We start from the raw sequence: 26,358 nt of genomic DNA on the forward strand, positions 1-26,358 counted from the left end.
GCCACTTACTACTTGGGCTAAATGATGTCGTTCATGATTTCATGATGACAAAATTACCCAACTGTGGCAGGACAAAGTCCTGTCCTAAAGTCACTTGAAATGAATGGGGGGGTGTATATTATAGCAACCAATACTCAAGGTCAAGGGAGGACAATGAGTATCTGAACAGAATCTGGAAAATAAACACTTGCCAGGTGACCAGCGAGAGGAATGCAAACAGGCTGCCACCAGGAGATTTAGGATCTTTGAGACTTAGAGCTGGAAGGTACCAAAGCTGGCAACTTGTCCTACTCCCACCCCACACAGCTGTGTCCTACAGGATGCTGCCCTGGAATCGAATCATCCATCACCTCACAACGTGAATAAGCCATATCTCCACAACACTATACTTTGCCTTTTATACTGATTTTATGCTCTCCAGGTCACCTTCTGAGTTTTAGCTTTTTAATCATCTTCCTTAACAGGCAGGGAATATTCTCTGGATAAAGAAGATGAGGGTTTCATGGAAATTATAGGACTATGGAATCGTCGGATTAAAGAGCTAAACAGAACCTCAGAGGCCACCTAATCTAACCCCTTCATTTTATGGTTGATGGAATTAAGACTCAGAGAGATTAGCTGATTTACCCAATGTTATATAAACCATAAGTGACTTGTCACTGGTAGTACATACATTCCTTAAGCATCTATAGGTTGAGTGATCATTGCTATGTAGATGGTTCACAGATCTGTAAGTCTAGCCCATCTTTCCTGAGCTTCATCCCCATCTCACTAACCACCTATTGGCTATTTCAAACCGAATGCCCCAGGGACATCTCAGCCTCCTCTAAGACCTTTATCCACAAACCACCCCTTTCTTAAACTTCCCAATTTCTGTGGAGGACAACACGATTCTTCGAATCTCTCATGTTCTTATTTTAATATCATCCTCATTTCCTCATTCCCTGTCATTCCTCTCCCATATTCAGTCATCGGTCATATATTGCTGATTCTATTCCCATGACAACTCAGGAATGGGATCCCTTCTCTTTACTGTCAGAGTTACCATCTTAGATCAGTCAATCAATCAACAAGCATTTTTAAGCACATACTACGTGCCAGGCAAGTGCTGGAGATACAAAGAGAAGTAAAAGATAGTCTCTTCATCTCTTTCTGGACTATTGTGATAGCTTTGTTAATCTTTGTCTGATGTCTCTCCTCATTCTTTTCTGTCCCCTACCATGTTACCAAAACTATGATCCTTCCATATCAGTGTAGCCTTTAATATATTTCACTGACTTATCACCTCTAGGGTCAAATATGAACTTTGCTATGGTCTTTAAAAATTTTTAAATTTTAAATCCTTACCTTCTGTCTTAGAGTCACTACTGTGTATTGATTCCAAGGCAGAAGAGCCTTGGTTAGGTAATGGGGATTAAGTGACTTGCTCTAGGAAGTGTCTAAAGCCAGATTTGAATCTAGGATCTTTTATCTCTAGGTCTGGCTCTCAATCCACCTAGCTGCACCCTTCTGCTGTGCTCTCTTAAAGTTTTTTCCAACTTTGTCTCAACTTAATTATTTTTTTCAGTCCAATGTTTTTCCTCATATATAGGATCCACCTCTCATGTCTGTGTCTCAGGCCTGGTTATTCCCCATGCAGAGAAGGCCCTCTGTCCTGTCTTCTCCCTCAGAGAATCTCTCATTTCCTTCAAGATGAAGAGCATAATGTGTAATTAGAAAATCTTGAACCCTTGGATCTCATCTCCCAGAATCCCTTTCCCTTCATGCACGTAGCACCCTTACGTATTGTTGTAACTCCTCCTCTCGCTCTCTTCTCTCACGACCATGGCTAAGTTAGCTCTTTCTTTACTCTAGCTTTTTCAATTTTCTTTTACTTCAAGTTATTGTTAATAAATCTTATTAAATAAAATACTTGGGGTATTTGGATATTAATTTTTAATCTTACAATGTACAATTCTACATGAAACTTTTCTACATTGGTCTAGTGCCCAGGTGCTAGTGCCATCCCTCCCAAACTACTTTGCCAAGAGAATCATCAGTGTCTTCCCTCCCCCCACAACAGCCAAAGGGATTCTCCCAAATCCCAATACACAAAAGTATGATCATTCATTCTCCTGCTCTGTAAACTCCAATGGATCACTAATTCCATTAGGATGAAATGTAAACTTCATTGTTGGGTGTTCAAGGGTCTTCACAATCTGACCTCAATTTACTTTACTAGTTTTATTATGGATTATCCCACTTTACATGCACTAGGATTTAGGGCAGTGATGGCAAAACTTTTAGAGACCAGGTGCCCAAACTGCACACTCACCCTGCATGTGAGCTGCCTCCTTATGTCAGACAGGGGTATGGAGGAAGCCCTCCCATGGGCAGAGGGGTGGGGGATGTGGACAAATGTCACCAGGCAAGGTGGAGAGGGGGAAGGGAGCAGCTCCCTCCAGCATGCGTGCCCTAGGTTCACCACCATGGGTCTAGGGTATCTTTATTGTCTCTACACATCAGTCCATCTCCCATCTCCATGGGATGGCTAGGTCTCTCAATCCTAGAATATACTCCTGCCTTATTCCCATCTCATAGAAACCCTAGTTTCATTCAAGATTCAGCTCAGGAACCACCTTCCCCATGAAGCCTTTCTGAATCCCCTGGCTACTAGTTCTAACCCTCCCCAAATTAGTATGAATCTATTTTGTACACACACACACACACACACACACACACACAACTTACATATAATGGAGGAGATACATAGGAATACATGCATATGTGTGTATGTTCCTGTGTGGTTCCTACATTAGAATGTAAACTTCTTTAGGGCAAAGACTGTTCACCTTTGTCTTTGTATCCCCTGGTCCTGGCACATAGTAGGTATTTCATAAATACTTGTTGATTGATCATGGACTGTCAGACAACTTCTCTCATTCTCTCAAGGTCCAACAGTTCAGGATTGGTCCACTCGAACATCCTCACCTCTTCTGTTCAGAAGAATTTCCGCATATTCTGGGTCATAGATATTTAAAAGCACCTGAAAAGCCCCAACCCAGAGAGGGAGAGCACAGGGGTATTGTTCTGGCAACACATTAAACTGCTGGAGTTCTTTTTCCAGGTAAAACTGCAATGAGAAAAGAAAAAAGGTGAATTTGGGCAGCCTGCCAAAAGAAACTTTCTTCCCATCTTGGCTTCCAACACCTTCCCAACCCCCCACTTTTCACAAAAAGAATGAGCTCAGGGTACTTGAATAGAGAAATATGAGCATAGATTCTGAACTTTAGCTGTAGAAGGGACATGAGGTACTTCATCCAACCCATACGTGGGCAAGAATCCTCCCTACTAGATCCTTGATAAATGACCATTCAGGCCTTCTTCTGAAGATCTGGAGCAATGGGAAATACAAATTCAAGACCTGTTTAACCAAATGTCTGCTTGGTCTTTCTGTCCTGCCATCTCATTAGTATTTAAAATCCAGTAGATCCAAAATAATTCTCTCCAAAACTCATCTCTTTACCAATCATTTGCCAATATTGTCATATTTCTCCCACCTGTCCTTGTCTATCTACTCATATAGCTTTAACTATAGCCCAGGTCCATATCACTTCCCACTAAGATTGTGGAAACAGCTTCTTAATTGGCCTTCCAAACTCCAATCTCTCCCCTCCAATCTATTCTCCATAGAGCTGAGAAAGAATGTAGCATGTGCCAAGCAAGTCAAACTACTTTGATTACTATTTCCTGTTGGACTCTAATAGAAACACCAGGACCTTGAATCCAAGCGTAGGGAATATTACTGTCTCCAAACTACCAGGACTACTTCTATCCCAAGCCCTACAGCCATTTTTTGAGGGGAGAAATAATGATGAAGAAGGGACCCATCTCCCTCACCGTTACCAGCAACAACTGCTGTCCAATCGCCTCCAACAGGAAGATAGGCACAGGGTCCTTGGAATAGCAGCACTTCCCAGACTACCAGTTCTTCTCCCAGCCCAGCCATTATCCAGGGAAACAACTTGTATATTAAAGGGGAGGCAGCCAACTCTACCAAGTGCCACATAGAGAATGGGTAAGCCAGCTATATGCCAGGAAAATCAACATCCCAGTATGAACTTGACCATCCCTCAGATCCTGATGGAAAGAGTTCAGGACCTAGAACCCAAGAGTCTTGGGAATAGCAATGCTTCTAGTCCTGTGACCTCAGCCATCATCCTGGGAAGCAAACCCTGTGGAGATGCACCTGGTAAAGCTAGAGTAAAGAAAGTTATTAGCACTTACAAATGATTACACATCAGAAACTTAGGACTGCATTGGATTGGATTTGGTGTTCCCACTCAATTCCTGTCTCCTTTTGTCTTTTGAGAGCTTCATGTCATCTAGCATTTACCACCCTTTCTATGACATGAACTTGTTTGTGACTGATTTTTTCCAACATTTTTGGCTTGGACCAAAGGAACTTTAAAAAGAAACTTCCTTTCTCCTAATATACTTTATACTCTTCACTTACAACCAGTAGAAAATGTGCTTTTAGCAATTTTTCTAGGAGAAAATTCCTGCTAAGAGGAAGGACACTCCCTGTTTTCTGGTAAATCAGTAAAAGTTTATTAAAGGAACATAGAAGACATAGACTTATATAAAAGTATATATATATATATATATATTTAAAGCAGCAACTACTTTCAAAGATTGAAGAAAACTGATATGCCATTGAGGAATATTGGCTAGCTTCTATTATCATCAAGTTTACATATTCCAGTCTTGTTAATAGAGAGGCGACATGTTGTAATATAGAGAGATCTGGCTTCCAAGACAGGGAGACCTAGGGTTAAGTCTCACCTCTTAAATACACTATCTACATGTCCCTGGTCAAGTCACTTGAGCTCTCATTATTCTAGGCAATTCCCTTAAACTATAAGTTTAGGGAAGGTGTCCAACCTGCCTTGGTAGAGTTTTCTCACTGAGAGTTCCCAATACAAATAAAATCTTTAATAAACTTCTACTAGTGTACCCAGTAAAGAAGTATTCTTTTTAGCATATAAATGTAGAGAATGCCTTTAGCTGGAAGCATCAAAGAATAGTGGCTGTGTGAGTGGAGAGGACAGAATGTACATGATAGATATCGAGAAGGTTATAAACATCAAGACTCAGGACAATGGAGTGACAGTGAGGAAGCAGGCATGACATTGATGTTTCCAATCTGGCTAACTGGGAGGATAATGGTACCCTTGACAGTAATAGGGAAGTCAAGAAGAGGGAAGGGTTTAGGAGGAAAGATAATGAGTTCAGTCCAGTCCCTCCCCCTATAGGATTTTATCATTGTCTAGGTTCAAACAGAGGCAACTAGGTAGCTCAGTGGATAGAGCATAGGCATAGAGTCAGGAGGAGTTCAAATCTGGCTTCAAACACTTCTTGGCTGTGTGACCCAGGGCAAGTCACTTAACCCTACTTGCCCTAGTTTCCTTATCTATAAAATGGGCTGGAAAAAGAAATGGAAAACTGCTCCAGAATTTTTGCCAAGAAAATCTGACATGAAGTCATGAAGTGTTGGATGCTACCGAAAATGACTGCATAACAACCATTCATAGACTCAAACAACAATTGACTAATATTTCCCTAGTAGCAAGGAAAAGGTAGACCAATTTTTAAATATAAGGACAAGTGAGGAGGACATATCTCCTAGCTCTATATTAAATGGAAGACAGCTTCTCAGATGGCATTTTGTCAAAAGACCTTTCTTGGTTTCCATATTTACTTCAACATTATCTCTTCAGAATTTCAAATTCCTTTTTGTCCTTATGCCATTCTCTCTTGTATCATACTTATTTGTGTGTATATAACCTTTCTTCCCTCATCCCATAAGATTCTGAGCTCCTTGAAGGTATGAGTTGTTTCCTGCCCGTACTTCTAGCTCACTTATATTTTTGCACATAGTATGGATATAATAAAATTACATTATTCAAAAAAGGCATTGGTGAAAATGCCAACGTTCTCCCAGAATCTCCATGAGAAGTCCTTAGAGGCTGTCCAGTCTAAAATATACCTCCAGGGAAATGCTTTCTCTGACATTTCCAACAAGTCATTGTGTAGCAGATTGCTGAAGATCTCCAGTGAGAGGAAGCCTACCACTTACTCAGGCAGTCCATTCTGCTTTGGATTAACTCTCATTGTCAGCATTTTTTCCCCGTCACTCTAAGTTTGCTTCTCTATAACATTCATTCATTGTCCCTGGTTCTGCCCTCTGCCCAACCAGAACCAGTTTAATCTTCATTCCACATTATAGTCCTTTAGCTACCTGAAGATAGCCAACATATCTCCTGTATCTTTTTCTAGGTTAAAGATCTCAGTTTCCTAAATGGAGTCTTATGGACCTTCATTACATGGAGCTGAGTTTTTTTAATCATCCTACTTTATCTCTTTTCTTTGATGACTGACTCAGCTCTGAAAGATTAGAAGAATTTAGGCAGTGTTCTAGTCCATAGAGGACTGGACCAGGAGTCAGGAAGACCCGAGTACAAATCCCTCTTAAGATGCTAGCTATGTGATCCAGATAAATCACTTAGCTTTTGTCTGATTAAGTTTTCCCATCTGTAAAACTGGAATGATATTAATAATAATATAATAATGATAATTATCCCCTAGGTCTATTGTAAGAATAAAATGTAATAACACTTGTAGATTACTTTGCCAATATTAAAATGTTTCACAAATGCTCTTAATATCATCATTAATAATTATCACTAATAATGAATCTAGCAGCTGGGTAGCTCAGTGGATTGAGAGTCAGGCCTAGAGACAGGAGGTCCTAGGTTCAAACCCGGCCTCAGCCACTTCCCAGCTGTGTGACCCTGGGTAAGTCACTTGACCCCCATTGCCCACCCTTACCAATCTTCCACCTATGAGACAATACACCGAAGTACAAGGGTTTAAAAAAATAATAATAATGAATCTACCAAGGGAAGGACTGACTTCACCATTTCAAGAGCTTGTGGTTCACTACTGTAGCTGACTGGGCTTAGAACCAATACAGATTCCCTCCCTTTTCCATTTCTACACTCTCTTTGAAAGCTGCTGTGACCAAAAGATTTCTCACCTCAGGGTCAATCTGATGATGTCTTTGGAAATTTAGTTCAGTTGGTCCTAAGGTGACAGATCAACAGGATGTACTTGGAATTTTCCCAGTGAAGAAAGATCTACCACAAGTTATGCTTCATTTGCATAATCTTGAAGAACCCCAAGTCATCTCTTTGCTCCATGAGACATTTTAGTAGGACTTCAGTGGAGGAAGGGGATGAGCCCCAGGAAATTTGGGCTTAGGGGTGGCTGAAGACTAAGGAGAGCCTCACGCATGGAAATCATGCAATCATAGTCTTAGGACTCCTTGATGAATGAAGCAGTTAGAGGAAGATCTAGAGAGGGAGATCCTGAGGTCCTGATGTGGTTAATGGCTGGCTTAAAGGTCCCACACAGATAGAGAATGGGGGAGAGAAAGGGTTTGAAGCAAGGTTATCTGACTACAAGTCAGGTGGATTTTCCATGATGCCCTGTGATTGGGGTGGGTGGGAAGGGGGAGCAGAGGAAATTGGAAAAGTCTCTCCAAATGGCAGTGGATTGGAAAAAAGGTGATACAGAGGTTAAGAGAAAGGCCCCACTGCCCTGCAAGTTGAACATAGCAGTCTCCAGACAATAAGGCTTCACTCAAAAGTTTCCTCTTTGGTGAGGGTTTCTTTAATGCTGCAGTGGGATTTTGAAGCCCTGTGTTTGCCCCTCTCGCCGGCATATATGTGATAGAATGAGTTCTCTGGGGACAGTGGCTGGGGCTCATCTAGACTTGGAGTCTCCTCCAATGCCCAGCAACAGAGTAGGTGCTACATATTTGTTGGCTTTAATTAGATGAATGGGGTACTAAGGAAAAAGCTCTGCATTTGGGGTTTTGAAGATCTGGGCTCAATTTTGAAAGTTTGCCAGTAAAGTTATTGGGTGGGTGACTTCAAATCGAGGTCCCAAGAGGTAGCGACTTGCCTAAGGTTCCAAAGTAGTAAAATGCACGGGCTGGATTGGAATCCAGGTCCTCTGACTCCACCCATACCCATTGTTCTCCTGGCCGTTCTCCGGAGCAGGGAGAACGGAGGGAAAGGCTTGGAAAGGGGCAATGGGACCTCTAGTAAGGCAGGAGGGAGGAGGCCCAGAGCTGTGCACTGAGGTTCCTTAGAATAGATCTTTGCGACTCTCATTAGGCTCTTCTCCATCTTCCTGCCCCCTACAAAGGGACTGGAAACTGCGCTCGCGGGAAGTCGAGCCAAGGGCAGCAGCTTCCTCCTCCCGGTGTCCGGGTCGGCCGGCCCGAGCCCCTCCAGAGCTCCCCCCCCCCCACCCCGCTTACCTGTCTCTGGTTCCCAAAGAGCCAGTGTGGAGGGGGTCCGGGGAAGAGGCGTAGGGCTCGCAGCAGTCCCTGGCGCCGCAGGTAGAGCTTGACGACCTGCAGCAGCAGCAGCGCGAGGGCGAACGTCACGGCCAAGTGCAAGGGCCGAGTCCAGTGCGTCTCCAGCCAAGAAGGGAGCTTACCCTCGCCCATGGTTCGGGGCGGTGTCCGGATGCTAGCTGGGAAGGCCGGGTGTCCGGGGTGGCAGCTTCTCCTGCGCGAGCTGAGTTCCCCTCCCTCTCCCTCTGACAATCTCCGCCTTCTCTCCGCACATCCCCGCCCCTTCCCCAACCCCGTATTCCCAGCCTCCTCTCCTCCCTTTGCATCCCCTCCCGTCTGTCTGCAGCCCTTCCCTCCATCTCTTCCCGCGCTCCCTCACATCCCTGCAGTCCGCACCCATTTATCCTTCTGCTGTTTCCTCTCCCACTCTCTGATTTAGAGGAGGCTCGGAGGGAAAGAGCTGGGGGGCGCGGGGGAGGGGTGCGGGGGTGGAGGGGAGGAGGGGCTGCAGCCCTGCCAGAATCTTATTAGGACCCCTTTCCAGATCCGACGGGGATGGAGTCGGAGGAGAACCAAGCTAAAAACAGAACACTGGGAAGCTCCTGGCGCTCCAAAGTAGGGGACAGGCAGCTTCCTTCCTTGCAAAGCAATCGACCCTGGGTGATACGGGGCCTTCGGGAGAGCGATCCAGAGCCCTGCTCTGTCAAATAAAAGGGGTGGATGAGAAAATCCCTGAAGGACATCGACCCTTCCCTACACGCTTGAGACATTTTCCAGGCCTTTCTTGCTGGCCTTTCCTAAACTCCTCCCCAGTCTCTGGGGCTCCCCTTCCCCCAAGTACCTTTGTATCTGTTTTGTTTTATTCTCTATTTAATTTGTTTTATTCTGTATTCAATCATTTAATCCATTAATTAATTATTTAATCCACGGATGACCAGACCATCTAAAATCAGTGCATTCCTCTGGATCCCCATGAGAACTCTGGGAACCGGCTTCTAGGAGAGAGAAAGGTCCAGCAAGTGTCGACATGCTGGGTTGGTCTTCCAGGTGTTTGGAAACTGCCTGCAGCTTTAAACCTACTTGCCTGGGGCAGTCTTTTCCCCATCAGTCCAGACGTGAAAGGATTCCTTCTTCCACAGCAGCTGACAAATGAATGTGGGGAGTTGGTGGGTTCTAGGTACAAAGGGCGAAGTCCCTGATCCTAGGAGCTGCCCCATGGGCATCTTAGAGCCCAGGATTCTAGGCCTGATGTTGTTGCCAGTCCAGAAGGGAAGCCCTGAGAATTGGGGGAAGAATATTAGTGACATATATTATATTCCCCTATAAAAATGACATGCCCTCTAGAACCAGTGGAAAGACTGGGCCCACAAATGCAGTCAAAGGAGGAGAGAGGCACCCATGAAGGCAGTGGTTGGGGCGATCCAAATCTCTGGGCCTATCAAGGGTGATGGACTAACTGCCTATCTTGTCAATAGGGTGTAGCAGAGTGTATGTACAGAAGGCATTTCTTGACACTTTGTTTGGAATTTTAAATCCTATTATGTTTGTGGTATCTGTTGTTGTCCATTCATTTCAGCCTGACTCTTTTTGACCCTGTGCACCTCGGTCCATGGGGTTTTCTTGGCAAAGATATTGGCATGGTTTGCCATTTCCTTCTCCAGGGACATAGAGTGGTTAAGTGACTTGTCCAAGGTCAGACAGCTAGGAAGTTTCTGATCATGCCCTCTAAACCATGGGTATCCCATGCATAATTACCATCCCTAATTTCATCAACCCAGTTGTGAGAAATTAATTGATCAGTGCTGCCTTGTCTACTAATACTTTCCTCTCCTCAACATACACATTACGCTCATTTATGTAAAAATAGATTTTTTATGACAACAAACATTCATTTATTTTAATTTTCCTCCCACCCCGCCCAGATTACATGGTGGTACAATTTTTTTTAAGCCTTACCTTCCCTCTTGGAGTCAATACTGTGTATTGGCTCAAGGCAGAAGAGTGGTAAGGGCTAGGCAATTTGGGTTAAGTGACTTGCCCAGGGTCACACAGCTGGGAAGTGTCTGAGGCCAAATTTGAACCTAGGACCTCCCATCTCTAGGCCTGGCTCTCAATCCACTGAGCTACCCAGCTGTCCCCAGTGGTACAATTTTCAATAATCATTTTCTGACATTTTAAGATCCATATTCTCTCCCTTCCTTCCCTGTCCCCAAGACAGCAGGCCCTATGATATAGATTGTATATGTTTTATCATAAAATACATATTTCCATGTTCATCATATTGTGAAAGAAAACATATCACTTACACTAACAAAAAAATTCATGAAGGAAATAAAGTGAAGAATGGTATGCTTCAATCTGCATTCAGACTCACTCTATTCCTTCTGTGGTGGTAGATAAAGTTTTTTTCATCCTGAATCCCTTGGAGCTGTCCTGGGTCCTTGAATTGTGAAGAATAGCTAAGTCATTCACAGTTGATCATCATACAATATTGTTGTTACTGTGTACAATGTTCTGCTCACTTCACTTTAAATCACTTCATATAAGTCTTTTATTGTTTTTCTTTTTGCCATATTAGCCAGTCTGAATAGGTGTGAGGTGGTACCTCAGAGTTGTTTTAATTTGCATTTCTCTAAGTATTTGTGTTTTGGAGTACTTTTTCATAAGACCAAAGATAGCTTTAATTATTTCATCTGAGAATTGTCTGTTCATATCCTTTGACAACTTGTCAATCAGGGAATGCTTTGTAGTCTTATAAATTTGACTCAGATCTCTACATATTTGAGAAACGAGGCCTTTGTCAGAGATACTTGCTATAAAATATTCCCCCCCCCCAGTTTGTTGTTTCCTTCCTAGTCTTGCTTTCATTGTTTTTGTTTGTGCAACCCCTTTTTAATATAATGTAGTCAAAGTTATGTTTTACATCTCATAATGTTCTCTATGTCTTTACTTCTTTTCTCCATCCACAAGTCAACTCATTTCTCTCTACTCAATATTACTCTCTATTCATCCCAGCCTCCTTCTCAGAATATGAATGGGACCAGTGGAAGAGGGGCCAGGAAGAAGATATGCCTTCACTCAGGCTTTAGTAGTGACTGGTTATACTTAAGGTTCAAAACAAAACAGAACAAAAATCCCCCAAATCTATGAATCCAGCTTAAAACACACACACACACACACACACAGAGCAACTTGTTTGGGGATGTTTATTTAAAAATTGGGCAATGCTATCCACATCCAGAGAAAGAACTGTGGGAGTAGAATCACAGAAGAAAAACAATTGCTTGATCACATGGGTCAATGAGGACGTAGACTCTAAATAATCACCTTAGTGCAAATATTAATAATATGGAAAGAGATCTTGATCAATGACACATGTAAAACCCAGTAGGATTGTTCATTGGCTCTGGGAGGTGGGTGGGAAGATGGGAGGGAAAGAACATGAATCATGTAACCACGGAAAATTTTTCTTAATTAATCAATTAAATAAGATTAAAAAAATTAAAAAATAGATAAAAAATAAAAATTGGGCATGTAGGTGGCAGAGTAGAAAGAGTGCTGAGCCGGAAGTCAGAAAGACTCATCTTTTTGAGTTCAAATCTGGCCTTAGATATGTCCTACCTGTGTGACCTTAGGTAAGTCACTTAACCTTATTGGTCTTCCTTTCCTCATCTATCAAATGAGCTGGAGATGGAAATTGTAAACCACTATAGTATCATTGCCATTATTATAGTTGATCAACTCTTCTTGACCCCATTTGGTAAGAAAACCCCAAATGGGATCACAAAGAGTCATACATGACTGCCCAATTGTCAAAATGAATTGAAAATTTTAATTAATCAACCTTTTTTCTTATCATTCTTGATCCCCATTTGGTATTTGGATTTAATAACTATTTGTTGAGCCTGTACAGCATATCAAGCCCAGCCACCATTCTCTTCTTTTGCAATTCCCTACTTAAAGAAAATGAAAACAAAAATACTTCCAAAGATATTGTAAGTGATAATACTTTATTTATATATTTATATAGTAAGCCAGTTGTAAAGTACTAATTAAATCAGAGCTTATTAACAAACAAAAAGAACAGAAAAAACTTTGGAGTCAATGTCTCCTGTTTTGGCCAGGTGAAAGGTATAAGGTTGGAGGAGGTAAGGCATTTCAGCATCCTTCTCTGATCCCACAGAGAGAAAAATTCCACACAGCTAAGTCCAGTTGAGTCACATCCCCACCATAGGGGTGCAGGAAAGTCCCAGCAGAGACCAGAACTGAAATGCTAGCTACCATCCAGCTTCAAGTCCACAGCCTTCATTAGATTTACTTACTCCTGATGAGAGTTTCTTTGATCCTCAATGCCAGGTGGACTGAAAACTCACATATAGCATGTTCTCCCTCTAAACAGAATCTTTTGGGCTTTTATTCACAGTCTGGTGATGAGGGAATTATTCCAACCCCCACCCTTTCCTACTCCTACTCTGGTGTCTTGGTACTCTTCCTTGCACTAGCAATCCAGCAGATTTCTTTCTTTAGGCAACTCTACCTTCCACCATGCATCTCTGAGCGATATCATTAGTTCCAGATATTTTAGTTTCTCGAAAGCCAACCTAGACATACTGTCTAAACTTTTGCTCACTTTTGATCATGGCCCAAATAAAATGGCAATAGAGTCACATTTGATTATCTGCTTTGTGGATTATTGGTAGTGAAATTCTCACTTTCTGAGTAACTTTTTTTCCTAGCACTGCAAGACACCATAGCCCTGGTTTATTTCTGGGATCATTCAAGGAACCCAGGTTCATCACTATCATTAATAGTGGTTTAAGCAAGTAAAATATTAGGAAGGATTTCCCTTGAAACCCTCAGTCTCTCAGCCCCTGCCCAAATCTAGGACTGTATAATTCACTCCAAACAGAAAAAGATTAAAACCCTCTGCCCACTGCCCCATGCTTTTATATCACTAGCTATAGCTGAAATGACTTTTCCATCAGATCATGATATCCACTATCATGGACCAACTGAGCTAGTGGAGTGGCTTTAGATAAAAGTGAAAGCCATTCTTAGACTTGAGAATTATTTGGGGTAAGGGGATTGGAGGCTTCTCAAGATCTGGAAGTATCTCAAATCGGAGCAGTGTCCGGGCCAGGCTCACCTTTATTAGAACCATGGCAAATTGCTGCCCAATGCAGTTCCTGGGGATAGAAAGGAAGGGAGAGAAAATGAGATATGAACATGTCTTGTTTCTCCTTTCTCTTGACTTACTCTGCCTTTGAAGGGTGAAAAGTTAATAATTTAATTAATATTAATTAATTAAAATTAATTAAAAGCTAATTAACATCAATCCAGACCAAGGGATGCAGTTGGGACCATGAGAGACCCAATGACACAATGCCTTTCTTTCAGCAGGAAGCAGTCTAGTGAAGACCTTCAACCATTTTCCCCTTGGACTCATGGCCCCTCCCCCAAATACCACCCCCCTCCATTTCTCACACCCCCATTTTTTTCTTTTTATATAAATCAAAAGATGGGAATAGGTCATGGGACCAAAGCCCCTTCCCCCAGCACCTGCCCAAGCCTGGGACAGAAACTGCTACAATTGAAATATCTGGAAGAACACCAAAATCCTGTCCCTCAGCCTGTACTATATCACTGGGCACAAGCCTGGGAACCTACTACCTCCATCCCCAAAGCCAACCCTCTCAGGGCCATACAATTAACTTCATCCAAGTAACCTCATCTGAACCAATAGAGGCAAAATAGATTACCTCATCCCAGACAACCATCCTATAAGAGATTATCCCCTTCTCCACTCTTGGTGGAGAGCCCTAGCCATTCACTGGTTTGGGGCTCCCTCCCTCACTCTCCTCAGGCCCCTCCCCCCCAATTCCACTGCCACTTCTATTGCCATCAGCCTCCCACCTCCCTCTGCCCCCTCTTTCCCTCTAAATAAAGCTTTGCTATATTACTTCACTCTGACCTAATCTGTCTTGGGTCGGGCACATTTCTCCAGTGGCTCGCTATCACTTTTAGGATTAAATATAAAACCATCTGTTTGGCTTTTAAAGCCCTTTATAACATGACCCCTCATCCCCGCCCCCCCTCAACAGGTACACTTTTTTAGTCTTCTTAGACTTCTCTCCCTCCCTGGACATTGGCTTCTTTGTTGTTTCTCTCAATCGACATTCTTTTTCTCAATTCTAGGCATTTTCACTGACTTGCCCCATTCCTGGAATTCTCTCCCTTCTCATCCTCTTTGCCTGGCTCCCCTGACCTCCTCCAGGTCTTAGCTATAATCTTACTTTCTGCATAAAAGACTTTTCTGATTCCCTCATAACTCTAGTGCCATTTCTCTGTCAATTACCTCCCATTTATCTTGTGTTGATTTAGTTTGTATGTTGTTTCTCCCACTAAAGTGAGCAAGTGCCTTAAAGGCAAGGACTGTCTCTTATCTTTCTTTGTATCCCAAAGCACATTGCTTGGAACATAGTTGGGACTTAATAAATTTTTATTAACTGACTGGCTGACACAACTTTCTCTGGGATGGTTGACTAATGTAAGGGGGAATAGATTGTGGTTTTGACTAATGTAAGGGGGAATAGATTGTGGTTAAGGAAGAGAATAGCCCCCAAGTTCCATTTTCAGAAACTTCCAGTGCCTCCCTACTGTCTCTAGGATACAATACAAACTCTTCAACCTGGCTTTTAAGATTCTTTACAGCCTAGTCCCAACATTTCCAGACTTTCTCCTACTTTACTCCTATTCACATGCTCTGCATATCAGCCAAACAGGATGAACTTTTGTTCCTCAGACTTGACATTCTGTCTTTTGTGTCTCTTCCTCTCTTCCTACTTATCCCTGTCTTTCAGAATGGTCATCAGTTGAGTTGTCACTTCCTCCAAGATCTTCCAATGGAAAGTATCTTTCTCCATCTTTCTTTGACTTTCTCCCTGCTTTGTACTCTCATTAGAATCACAGGCTCATAGATGCAGAGCTAGAAGGGACCACAGAAGTAATTTAATCTAATCCCCACATTTTACAGATGAGGAAACTGAGGCTTAGTAAGGCATAGGTAGAATTTGAAACCAGGTGTTCTGGTCATAGTCTCCTCAGATCTATATTCAAATGCTAACTCCCACTTCCAGTCAAAAGTAAATTCCTTAGGGGGAAGGATGATTTCACTTTTACCTTTGTGCTCCCAGCTGGGAGAGTAAAGTGGAACCACAGAATCGGAGGCCTAGAGCTGAAAGGGATTTCTGAGGCCACTGAGCATAAATTACAGTTGAGAAAACAGATCAAGAAAGATCAAGTGATTAGCCCATGGTAAATATGTGATAAGTGTCAGAAGTCAGATTTGAACCCAAGTCCCCTGCCTCCAGAGTCTGTCCTCTTTCCACTTACTCCTCTTCTTTGTATTCATGTCCTAGTTTCCAACACTAATAGATTAAATATTCTTTCAAGCTAAGGACTGATTCATTGTTATCTCTTTATTCCCAGATGTGGGGACACTTAGGAGTTATACCTGGCATACAGCAGGCATGTAATAAATATTCGAAGAATGAATAACTGGTTCAGAAAACCAAACATGTGAGTATATCTTCACAGGCAGCATGTCTCAACTATCAAAGCAAAAAGTTAATATCTTAATTTAATTCAAAGGAATAACGACTATAAGGGAGCCGAGGAGTTGAAGGGAGAAAGCAACTTCCAAATAAAGCTTCTTTACATTTTCAACACAGTACCTGTGTATAATAACTTGTCCCATCCTTACCTTTGCCCAGCAGAAAATGGTAAGAAAGCATAAGGGTGTCTCTTCTTAGTATTCTCTGGGGTGAATCTTTCAGGGTCAAAGACCTGCAAAGAGACCCCACATGCCCCCATTACAACGAGCGGATTCCATTGCTAAGAACACAAGTTCTAAACTTTATCCAAAAAGCTTTTTGCACACACTCTGGAATAAACTAGCCAGATTATTATTATTATTTTTTAAACCCTCACCTTCCATCTTACACAGTATTGACTCCAAGATGAAAGGTAAAGGTTTAAAAAAAAAAAAGAATTGATACTGTGCATTGATTCTAAGGCAGAAGAGTGGTCAGGGATAGGCAATGGGGGTTAAGTGACTTGCCCAGGGTCACACAGCTAGGAAGTGTCTGAGGTCAAATTTGAACCCAGGACTTCCTGTCTCTGGGTCTGACACTGAATCCACTGAGCCACCCAGCTGCCTCCTAGCCAGATTATTTTTATCTGTACAGAAACCTCTACAAAAGAGCACCCTCATATTAAGAAGAGCAGGTGGGAGCTTTGTTACCAGTTATAATTGAGACACAAACAATCCTCTACCCACTTCATATACTGAATCTTTAATCCTGATAGGCTTTAGTCAGGCCTCCATGAAAAGGAGAGAATTTCTTTAGTGAGTTTTGAGAGGCTTAGACGAATGAGATAATTTAGATGTAAGGGGACCTTTGCAGGCCTGAATGGCTGGCTTGGCAGCCTGAACTTGGGCCCATTTTCTAATTTCTGGTTTTGTTTGTGGACTCTGCAGCGGAATTCGTGTTGGACATCTTCTCTCTCGATCATCCATGGCTCTATTGGCCATTAGGGGCATTTATATTAGTTTACTTTGGAATTTAGCAATATCGATACTTCGAAGAGTTTGTGTTTCATCAGTGGGGGCCTTTGGTCTCTCATGTCTATCACAACTCCTCCATTACTTTGAAGGTAAAATTGCTGAGAAAAGTCTCTCACCTCACGGCCATCCTTCCAGTGACAAGCTTTTACTGGCTTTACCTTGACTAATCATTGGGAATAAGATCCACACGACACCATCCATTCTCAGACTGGTGCTTAGACTTGGAGATTTCCCAGATGGGCGGGATGTGTCAGAGATCTTCTCTCATGGCAAAGTATCAGAACCCAGGAAGGATATCCTCACCCCAAGAGGGGGTTTGGAGGACTTTAATGAATTATTTAAGTAGCGTTCTCCCTCTTCTCCTATAGACAACCCAACAAATTCCATGGGACAGACACAGAAGTGTGTATCCCAGTGAGATGTCAATGAAATCTGAAGGTCTACAGGGGCTAAAAGACAAAGACGGTGGAATGTACAGGGGAAATCCTTTAGACCAAAATGAACATTTTCTACCCTAAAAAGGGTAGCATTTCAGTTGATTATAAAGACACCAAAGAAATAAATTTGCCTCCAGGGCTTAGACTTTATTCATGTCTGTGTCCCAGTCACTTATCTCCACAAGATTCCTAAAGGAGCATTGGAGGTAAAAATGACTGAAGTCAAATGAATCCTACGGACACCATGGAGTGGCTTATTGAGGGAAGTGGCTTTGAAGCCCAGAAGAATCCCTTGATAAGAAAGGAAAGGCTTTTCCCATCTCCTTCCAGAAATGATAAGGGAAGAAGATTATGTTGATCCTCTAGCTGAAAGAGCTTTGTGACACTCCAACAGAAGAATGCAAGCCAAGGCAGTGGGCAAAGTAAAAAACTATTGCATCTGCTGATTGAAGAAGAAAGCGAGGAGACCAGAAGATTGGCCTGTAGTATAAAGATGCTGCACCCAGTCATTAAACAACTAGCCCGGCTTGGCTCGGTTTCAAGGTAGCCTGGCCCTGTCCAGCTCCTACTAGTGACATCTCAGTCTATCCTCAAAGCAGCAGAGACTAGGAAGGATCCAACCCAGCCACTGGGTGACCTGCCCAGCCCAGTGCAGCAGCAGATTGGACCTTCCCACCTAGATACTCCACCTTAGGAGAAGCAAGTCTATATGAGCCACTAGTCAAATGGAGACATTATGCTCTTTGAAAGGCTGTTCAACTAAAAATGAAGTGTTTGGAAATAAACATTTGGGACCACATTTGCTTCCCTCCCCCCAAGTAAAGTCAGAATGTCTCACTACTATTTTAACTTAGGTTTGTGCCCATTCTTCTCCTTTCCTAGATTCTGAATACATTTATGGGAGAGTATGCTGGCACTAGGGAAATGGTTATATTTGCTTTTCTTGTTCAATACTGTGTTAGGAAGGCCTATGCTAAAGATCAATCTCCTGGCTGATTGTGAAAGGAAAGCCCACTGGTGGGTGCTTATGTTAGTATTTAGGAGAAATGCCACCTATAAAGTTTTCTGAGAATATTAACATACGCTCGATGGTGATGGTGTGGATCCGGTAACTGAACCCTGAGGGAGTGTTACAGAGGAAGAGTTTTTCCTTTTATATTCCCTTCCCCTGACACCATTCTCTGAAACTTTGCAATGCTGTGGAGGTGTTCTTGGGTTCTTGAAGGTTTTGGCGGTGGAGTAACAGGTGTTGTTGGTTTTACTAAGTTGTGAAGACTTTAAACATGGACCTGACAACAGACTTCGTGTTTATGTTCTGATAATCAGCCTGGGACACGGCAGAAAAGCTCATCAGCACAGATTTGATTTTAGGTGTGGATTTTTTTGAGCTCAAGCAACTCATGAGGATCAGCTGTGAGGGGTGGTAATGATTTATGCCCATGGAAGTACTTCTTTTGGGATTCAATTAATTAAGTATAATTAATAGAACCAATACCTCATGATTGATGTCAGTAGGGGAATGACCTACTTTAATGAAAATCACTCCAGTTTTAGAAATAATCCCTAGTCTGATTGAATTTATTAAGAGCCTACTATTTACCAGGTACTATACTAAGCCTTGGATCATAAATACATTTTCTTATAGATTAATGACTACAAGGCACCTCAGAGGTTATCAAGTCCACCTCCTTCATTTTATAAAAGAGGAAATAAGGCTCAGAGGGGTTAAGAGAAAGGCTTGTCTAACTTCCTAGGGGGAGTTAATAGCAGAAGTAGGATTTAAATACAGGCCCTCAGAACTATTTCATGTATATAGAAAGAGCAATTGTCAGCTGTCAAAAATAAGGTTTTCATGCCATCGCTTTTTTCAAGAATAATCATACCTGTGGGTTTTCCCAGAATGCAGGGTTGTGGTGCAGGGCCCAGATGTTCATGATCACAATTAAGTCTAAGAGGAGAGAAGGAGAAATAGAAGGAGAAAGGGAAAGAGAAAGGAAGGGAGAGAGAGAGAGAGGAAGGAGAGCAAGAGGGAAGGAAAGAGGGAGTTGGGGGAAGAGAGAGAGAGATTTATTAACTACCTTGGAAGCTTTGTACCTGGGGTTATAAACAGAAACAGTTTTGATATTTGGGGATTATAATCTAGCTGAGGGATGCAACACATATTTAGAAACATATATGTTTATATACATTTTAATTGATATAGATAAATATTTGGATATAGATATGTTATAAACACAACATATATGAAAGATGATTTTGTGAGGTAGGATAAAGCATTTGTGGGGACCAAGAGATGCTTTAGAAAGTGGCGTTTGAGCTGCATCTTGACAGAGCCTAGGAATTCTTAGAGGTGGAAAAGAGGAGGGGACTCATTAGATGCCTGAGGTCAGCTTGTGCATAAGAATGGGAGATAGAAGAACACTCAGAATATCTTTTCCCTGAAGACTTCCTAGAACTCTTTCCCACCTATGCACACCCTCCCCCCTGACTAGCTGTCTTTTCATTCTTCTTTTTCCCTGATCCTATTCTATGTTGCATTCAACATGTTGGGCATGTGGGGTAGGAAAGAACATTTGTGAGGCCTGAGAGAGATTTTATGTAGAAAGTGCTGCTTGAGCTGCATCTTGACAGAGCCTGGGAATTTTTAGAGGTGGAAGTGAGGAGGGGATCCATCAGAGTTCAGAGATCATCTTGTGCAAAAGCATATGGATGGGGGCTAGGGGAACATATATGAAGAACAGTCAGATTGTCTCTTCCCTGAAGATTTCCCAGAACTCCTTCCCACCTGTGCAAACCCTTTCCCATTGTGACTAGCTGTCTTTCATTCTTCCTTACCCTGATCCCATTTTACTTTGCATTTAGCATCTTGGGCATATAGTGCCCTCTCTATGAGCACTGTTGTTTCATGTATGTTCTGTGTGCCTGTCTTCCTCTCCTACACTTTAAGCTCTATGATGACCAGCACAGGATTAGGATCGTGGGAAGCACTGAATAAATCATGACTAATTTCAAAAGCATCATCTAAACCTGGAGAAGAAATGACTCAGAGTTAATTGTCCTCAACTACCCAAAGGCTTGCCATGTAGAAGACAAGTTAAACTTTTCCTGCTTGATCCCAAAAAGAAGATCTAGGAGGGTAGGGGAGGATAGTGGAGAAGGTAAAAGGGTAAAGGTATCACATAGAGGCTACTATAGACCTGATAGAGAGAAAAGCTTCCTAATTGTTAGACCCAAGCCCAAGTGGAAGGGCTTTTCTCTGGAGGTTGTAGGTTCTCTTCCTTGAAACTTTCAGTCAGAGAAAAAAACACTTGTTGAAGACAATGTAGAGAGGATTTTTATACAGGTCCAGTTTGGACTGGTTAGCTTCTAAGGAGGTCCCTTACAACTCTGAGTTTCTGTGCTTCTGGAAAGTCTGTCTTCCCTGGAAACTGGCTACCATGCCTTTGCTTCTTTGCTCCAAGTTTATATGGTGCCTTTGAAAAATCAGTCCTTAACTGAGTCCTTAACATGTACTCAGATCAGAGTCAGGTATTTTGAGTGTCCTCATCTGGTTTGACAAGAAACCCAACAACTTGGTGACTCTGTTTCTTCTGGTCCTCAAGACCTTATAAAGGAAACTTATAAAGGAAAACGAATTTAGTGGGTAGACAGGGACATACCTGAAGGTAAAGACTGTCCATCGGGAAAAGTGATGGGCTTGCTGAGATGCCTGGCTATTTTGGGGATAGGTGGGTACATGCGGAAAGACTCTTTGATGCACATGGTGCTGTATGTCATCTGGACAAGATGGTCCCTGTAAGAGAGCACAGATAGGAAAGAGGAAGGAAGGAAAGGCATTAGCTAGGGTTTCCTTTATATCTATAAGGACTGGTATAATTTCAGCATTCCACACATAGATTCCTATAATCTCATAATTGCAAGGAACTTCAGAGTCAATCTAATCGAAACCTCATCTGAAAAAGAATCTAGGGCAGACTCTGGCAAATCTGTCTTTGTGGTTTCCCCAGACAAAAGCAACTTGGCTTCATTCAGTCTTCTTCTTGACCCATTCTCAATCTCCCAATTTGGTTTTATGATCTTTGGCCCATTTTGTACAATGCTTTTGTGTAGCTGAGCAGAGGAAAGTGGGAGACAACTCAGCTCAACAACTTTGATTTAAACAAAGTAAGTTAGAAAAGATGATCACTTTGAAAAGTGATATTCCTCATTCCTTGCATGCTCTGGTTAGGAGCAAGTAAAGCCAGGCAGGATGGGAATACCCAGTTTCCTAACTTCTGCTAAATCAGATCATTGCCAGAGGGCTAACTTGGTTTGCATGGTCTTAGTTCCTAGAATATCAGGCTTTCAGTTAAAGGTCTTTGGTTCCATTCTGGTTTTTGCCACAAAGTCACAAATCATTCATCTGTTCTAAGCCTTAGTTTCCTTAGCAGTAAAATGGAGAGAATAATCTTTGCTCTCTTTCCCTCAAGATTGTCCTGAGGAAAATACATTGGGGGTAGCTATATGGCTCAGTGGATTGAAATCCAGGCCTGGAGAAATGAGGTCCTAGGTTTAAATCTGACCTCAGACGCTTCCTGGGCAAGTCATTTAACCCCCATTGCCTAACCCTTACCACTCTTCTGCCTTGGAACAGATAAACAGTGTTGATTCTAACAAATAGGTAAGGGTTTAGAAATGCTTTATAAACCACAAAGAACTTTCAAAATGAGAGTTATTGACAGAAAAGGAAACCAAGAGTAGAGTTCAAAGTCAAATCAAAACCAATTTTGAATATGCTCTGTAATTGCTTCCATTATTAATAACACAAATAATTTATTATTGAAGAAATACTTAGAAGTGAATGTTTAGGATTAGGATGATATTAATAAAGTAAATATTTAGAAAAAAGCATTCAGTATAAAAAGCAAGGTGGACTAATGAATTCAGAGAGTCTTGGGTTCAAATTCCATTTTTGCCAGCACTTGTGAGATTCTATCCCAGTCCCTTAAACTCTTTAAGACCCCATTTTCTCTGCTGTAAAATGGTGAAAGTAAGAATACTTCTCTCATGGGATGGTTGTAAGGATCAAAGGAGGTAATATAGACCTCTTTTTCTATTATCTACACATTTTTAGTATGTATTAAATTTAACATAATAGTACTGACACTGCTCAGGCTTTCTGTGTGCTCTCCTGAACAGTTTTTTGCCTTGTGTATTCTTATGGGGAAATTCTAATGGGTTACTTTAATATTACTAGGTTTAGAGAAAGGGGAGAAGGAGGACTGACTGGACAGGGATAACAGACTGGACTAACAAACTGGAGAAACACAAACCCCACCAAAGATCAAGGAATGGGAGATTATGGATTGGCAATTGATACCAACTGCCACCACAGATCCACCTAGCCTGGGAGTCTGTGAAACTAACAAGTAGACCGGGACCAAAGATTTATAAAGACAGGTTTAATACTGACTATAGGGTTAGAAATGATGGGAGAGGTCACACTTAACCTAAAACACTAAGGATCAGACTTGGGGTTAAAAGTTGAAGATCTGGGAAATCCCTACACTACTCTAAATAGGCAGCTGAGACACAATGGACAAATGGGATCTCATGGAGATGATCTGATGATCTTGATCTAATGTAGTCCAAGTATACTCCAAGAGCACAGGAACCAGCTGAATAACTCTTTAGAGGAAATCGGGGAGATTGGCTTTGCTTGTCCACCAAGCAAGTCAGAAATCTCAACCTCTACTCCTTGATCCTGCTAGTTGTTAGGTCTCAGGTGTTGCTTAGAGATACCCAAATCCACAGGTCTCTCAGGTCAGTGGCTTTCCGCAATTCCTTCAAAACCCCCAACTGCATTTTTTTAGAGAGTTCACTGTGTTCCAGTTGGAATCTCAGCTCCGGCCTGTTTTTCTAAGCTTCCAAAATGTTTCAAACCTATTTCCCTATTACAGTATGTATTGTTTAGTACTTCATTAAAGTTCTTTTTTATTTTCTTCCTTTTTAAATATCACCATATCATTCTCCCTACTTTTCCTCTTATGATTCTTTCTCTTCAAATGACAACTCTCCTGTTGACAAATAAGGATAACCAAGCCAAACAAATTCATGTATTATTCACATCTGAAAATATAGGGTTCATTCTGAAAAGGTGTGAAGCAAGCTTCATCTAGAATCTTCCCAAGAATATGTTTCTATCTAGCCTCTGAAAAATATTAGGTGTTGTCTTTCTTGTCTTCACAATGAGTCGGGGAGGGGATGGAGAGAGAGACACACACACAGACAGACAGACAGACAGAGACACAGAGAGACAGACAGAGACAGAGACAGAGACAGACAGAGACAGAGAGACAGAGACAGAGAGAGAATTTGGAATTCAAAATAAAAAAAATGAATGTTAAAAACGGGGAAAAAGTCTTTTAGAGGCTGAACGAAGATCTAGGAGCAGTTAGAAAAAGTAGGGTTTAGCTCCCCCACCAAACTTATCCATAAAGATCTAAAAAACACTAGCTCATATTCTAATAGGAAAATTTAAGAAAAATTCAGAATTTTTCCAGCACAAGTTGGCCTAAGGAGACATACAGAGAGCTTTATGTACGCTGAGGTGTAGTCTGGCCAGAAGGGCATTGTATGGAAAATTACAGAGACCAGGAACTCAAAGACTGAGCATCAGGTCAAGAAGCACTGGGGTAGGAAGAGATTCAGTAGATCTCTAAGATAGCTCAGGATCCAGGAATGAGTGCTGTCTGGCAGCTTTGCTACTTACTACCTGGTTCTGAGTTGGGCTGAAGGGGTGCAGGAAGGAGCTGTCATTAGTATACTTCTAGCAATGTACTGCCCAAGAAACAAGTTGGAGAACAAACAGTAGTTGTTGGGTTCAAATCCTAGGAAGAGAGCAGGGACTCAGTTCTCCCCTTGAACTCAGAGAGGAAGCAGGTAGCAGACCAAAAGAAATCCTGCAGTTCAGTCTCTCTGAATATTCAGAGCCTTCCAGGGAGCTAATAGTGGCTGAATCTTGAAATAGTCTACTGACACTTCCAGACAAGGACAAACTGACTGACCCAAACCTGAGCTGGGAACTTTCAGAATTCAGACCAAGAGAATAGTGAGCAGACTTTGTCATGGAGCATCTTGCTCCTTGCTAGGAGAATGGAAAGTTTTCAGGCTCTAAAACAGCATATATATAAGAGGACAGAAACTGAATTCAGTCTTCCTTCCCCTCAAGTACATAAAGCCCAATACTAAGTATAAACTCCAAAGTCAATAATTATGCTGGAGAAATGAGCAAACAAAAAAGATTCCTACCATAAAGAGGTAGTAAGCAACAAGGAAGTTCTTGACACAAACCCAGAAGAAGAGAATGGCTCAAAATTATCTATGAGTGAAGCCCAAAATAAAAATGCAACTGGAACAAAAGTTTAACCAGAATTATCAGCAGAGTTAAAGCAAGAGAGAAAAAATAGATAAAAGGGAGATAAAAATGATAGAGGCAAAATGAGAAACAAGGAAGGAAAGCAATGAAAGAAAGATTTGAAAAGAGAATTAAAAGCTTGGAACAAGAGGTAGAGAACCTTATCCAAGAAAATAAACTTCTTGAAAGTTAGAATTGACCAAATATAATGCAATGATTCTGTGAGACATTAAGAAATTTAAAAACAAATAGCACACACAAAAAAAGAACATGTGAAGTATCTCATACTAAAAACAAGTGATTTGGAAAACTTCTTGAGGAGTGATAATTTAATAATAATTGGACTACTAGGAAGCCATCAGCAAAAAAAAGAGCAAAGATATTTTTCAAGAAATATTAAGGCAACTGCTCAAATTTCCCAGTGCTACAAGTGAGCAAAGTAGAAATTGAAGGAAACCACCATTCACTTTCTGAAAGAATCCTCAAAGTGAAATCTTCCACAAATATATTTCCCTGGTCAAAAAAAAAAATAAACATCTAGGAAGAAAGAATTCAAGTACTGAGGAACCAAATACCATAATCACCCAAAACTTAGCAGTTAATTCTTTAAAGAGTAGAAAAGTTGGAATATGACGTTCCAGAAGGCAAAAAGGATCTAGGCTTACAATCAAGAATAATTTACCCAGGGGGCAGCTGGGTAGCTCAGTGGAGTGAGAGTCAGGCCTAGAGACAGGAGGTCCTAGGTTCAAACCCGGCCTCAGCCACTTCCCAGCTGTGTGACCCTGGGCAAGTCACTTGACCCCCATTGCCCATCCTTGCCAATCTTCCACCTATGGGTTAATCCACCGAAGTACAAGGGTTAAAAAAAAAAAAAAAGAATAATTTACCGAGAAAAGCTAAGTATGATCCTTGACATATAAATACTGAGTCAAGAGAACACAAAAAGGGAAATGTGAATGAGTGTTTACAAGGAACTAAATAAGATTAAACTCTTTGTATTCTTATAAGAAAAGATGATTCATGTAATTCATCCATTCAGAAGTCTAGCATTATTCTGGGGTCATAGAGAGAATTTAATTAGACAGAGCGCCTGGGAGTGATTCTAGAATGTTTTGAAGATTTCAAAAGAAGAATGACAAAGGTGGAAGAGAAATATACTGGGAGGGAAGAAGGGAGAGAAAGAATGGGGAAAAATTCCCTCACATAAAGGGGATGTAAAAGTAGAAGTCTTTTATAAACAGAGGGGAATGAGAGGGAGTGGCCAACATTTGAATCTCTCTCTCTCTCTCTCTCTCTCTTCTCTCTCCCTCTCTCTCTTCTCCCTCTCCCTCTTCTCCCTCTCTCTCTTCTCTCTCTCCCTCTCTCTTCTCCCTCTCTCTCTTCTCTCTCTCCCTTTCCCTCTTCTCCCTCTCTCTCTTCTCTCTCTCCCTTTCCCTCTTCTCCCTCTCTCTCTCTCTTCTCTCTCTCCTTCCCTCCCTCCCTCTCTCTCTCT

The 26,358-nt window shown here is 41.8% G+C and overlaps 2 protein-coding genes across 2 annotated transcripts in view; both read right to left on the minus strand.

Annotated features, from left to right (window-relative positions):
* LOC123247492 (cytochrome P450 4A5-like) overlaps positions 1–8,560 on the minus strand; it is a 51,194-nt gene extending 42,634 nt beyond the window's left edge. The window contains exons 1-2 of the mRNA XM_044676401.1: positions 8,369–8,560; positions 2,971–3,112 (exon numbers count right to left, since the gene is read on the minus strand). Coding sequence (XP_044532336.1) covers positions 2,971–3,112; positions 8,369–8,560 — 334 coding nt within the window. The remainder of the gene's footprint in view (positions 1–2,970; positions 3,113–8,368) is intronic.
* A 4,864-nt stretch (positions 8,561–13,424) lies between these two features.
* The window catches only part of LOC123245820 (cytochrome P450 4Z1-like), an 18,741-nt gene continuing 5,807 nt past the window's right edge, over positions 13,425–26,358 (minus strand). The window contains exons 5-8 of the mRNA XM_044674817.1: positions 21,130–21,263; positions 19,354–19,418; positions 16,170–16,252; positions 13,425–13,593 (exon numbers count right to left, since the gene is read on the minus strand). Coding sequence (XP_044530752.1) covers positions 13,425–13,593; positions 16,170–16,252; positions 19,354–19,418; positions 21,130–21,263 — 451 coding nt within the window. The remainder of the gene's footprint in view (positions 13,594–16,169; positions 16,253–19,353; positions 19,419–21,129; positions 21,264–26,358) is intronic.

Source organism: Gracilinanus agilis, chromosome 4 (assembly GCF_016433145.1).
Source record: "Gracilinanus agilis isolate LMUSP501 chromosome 4, AgileGrace, whole genome shotgun sequence".
NCBI lineage: Eukaryota > Metazoa > Chordata > Mammalia > Didelphimorphia > Didelphidae > Gracilinanus > Gracilinanus agilis.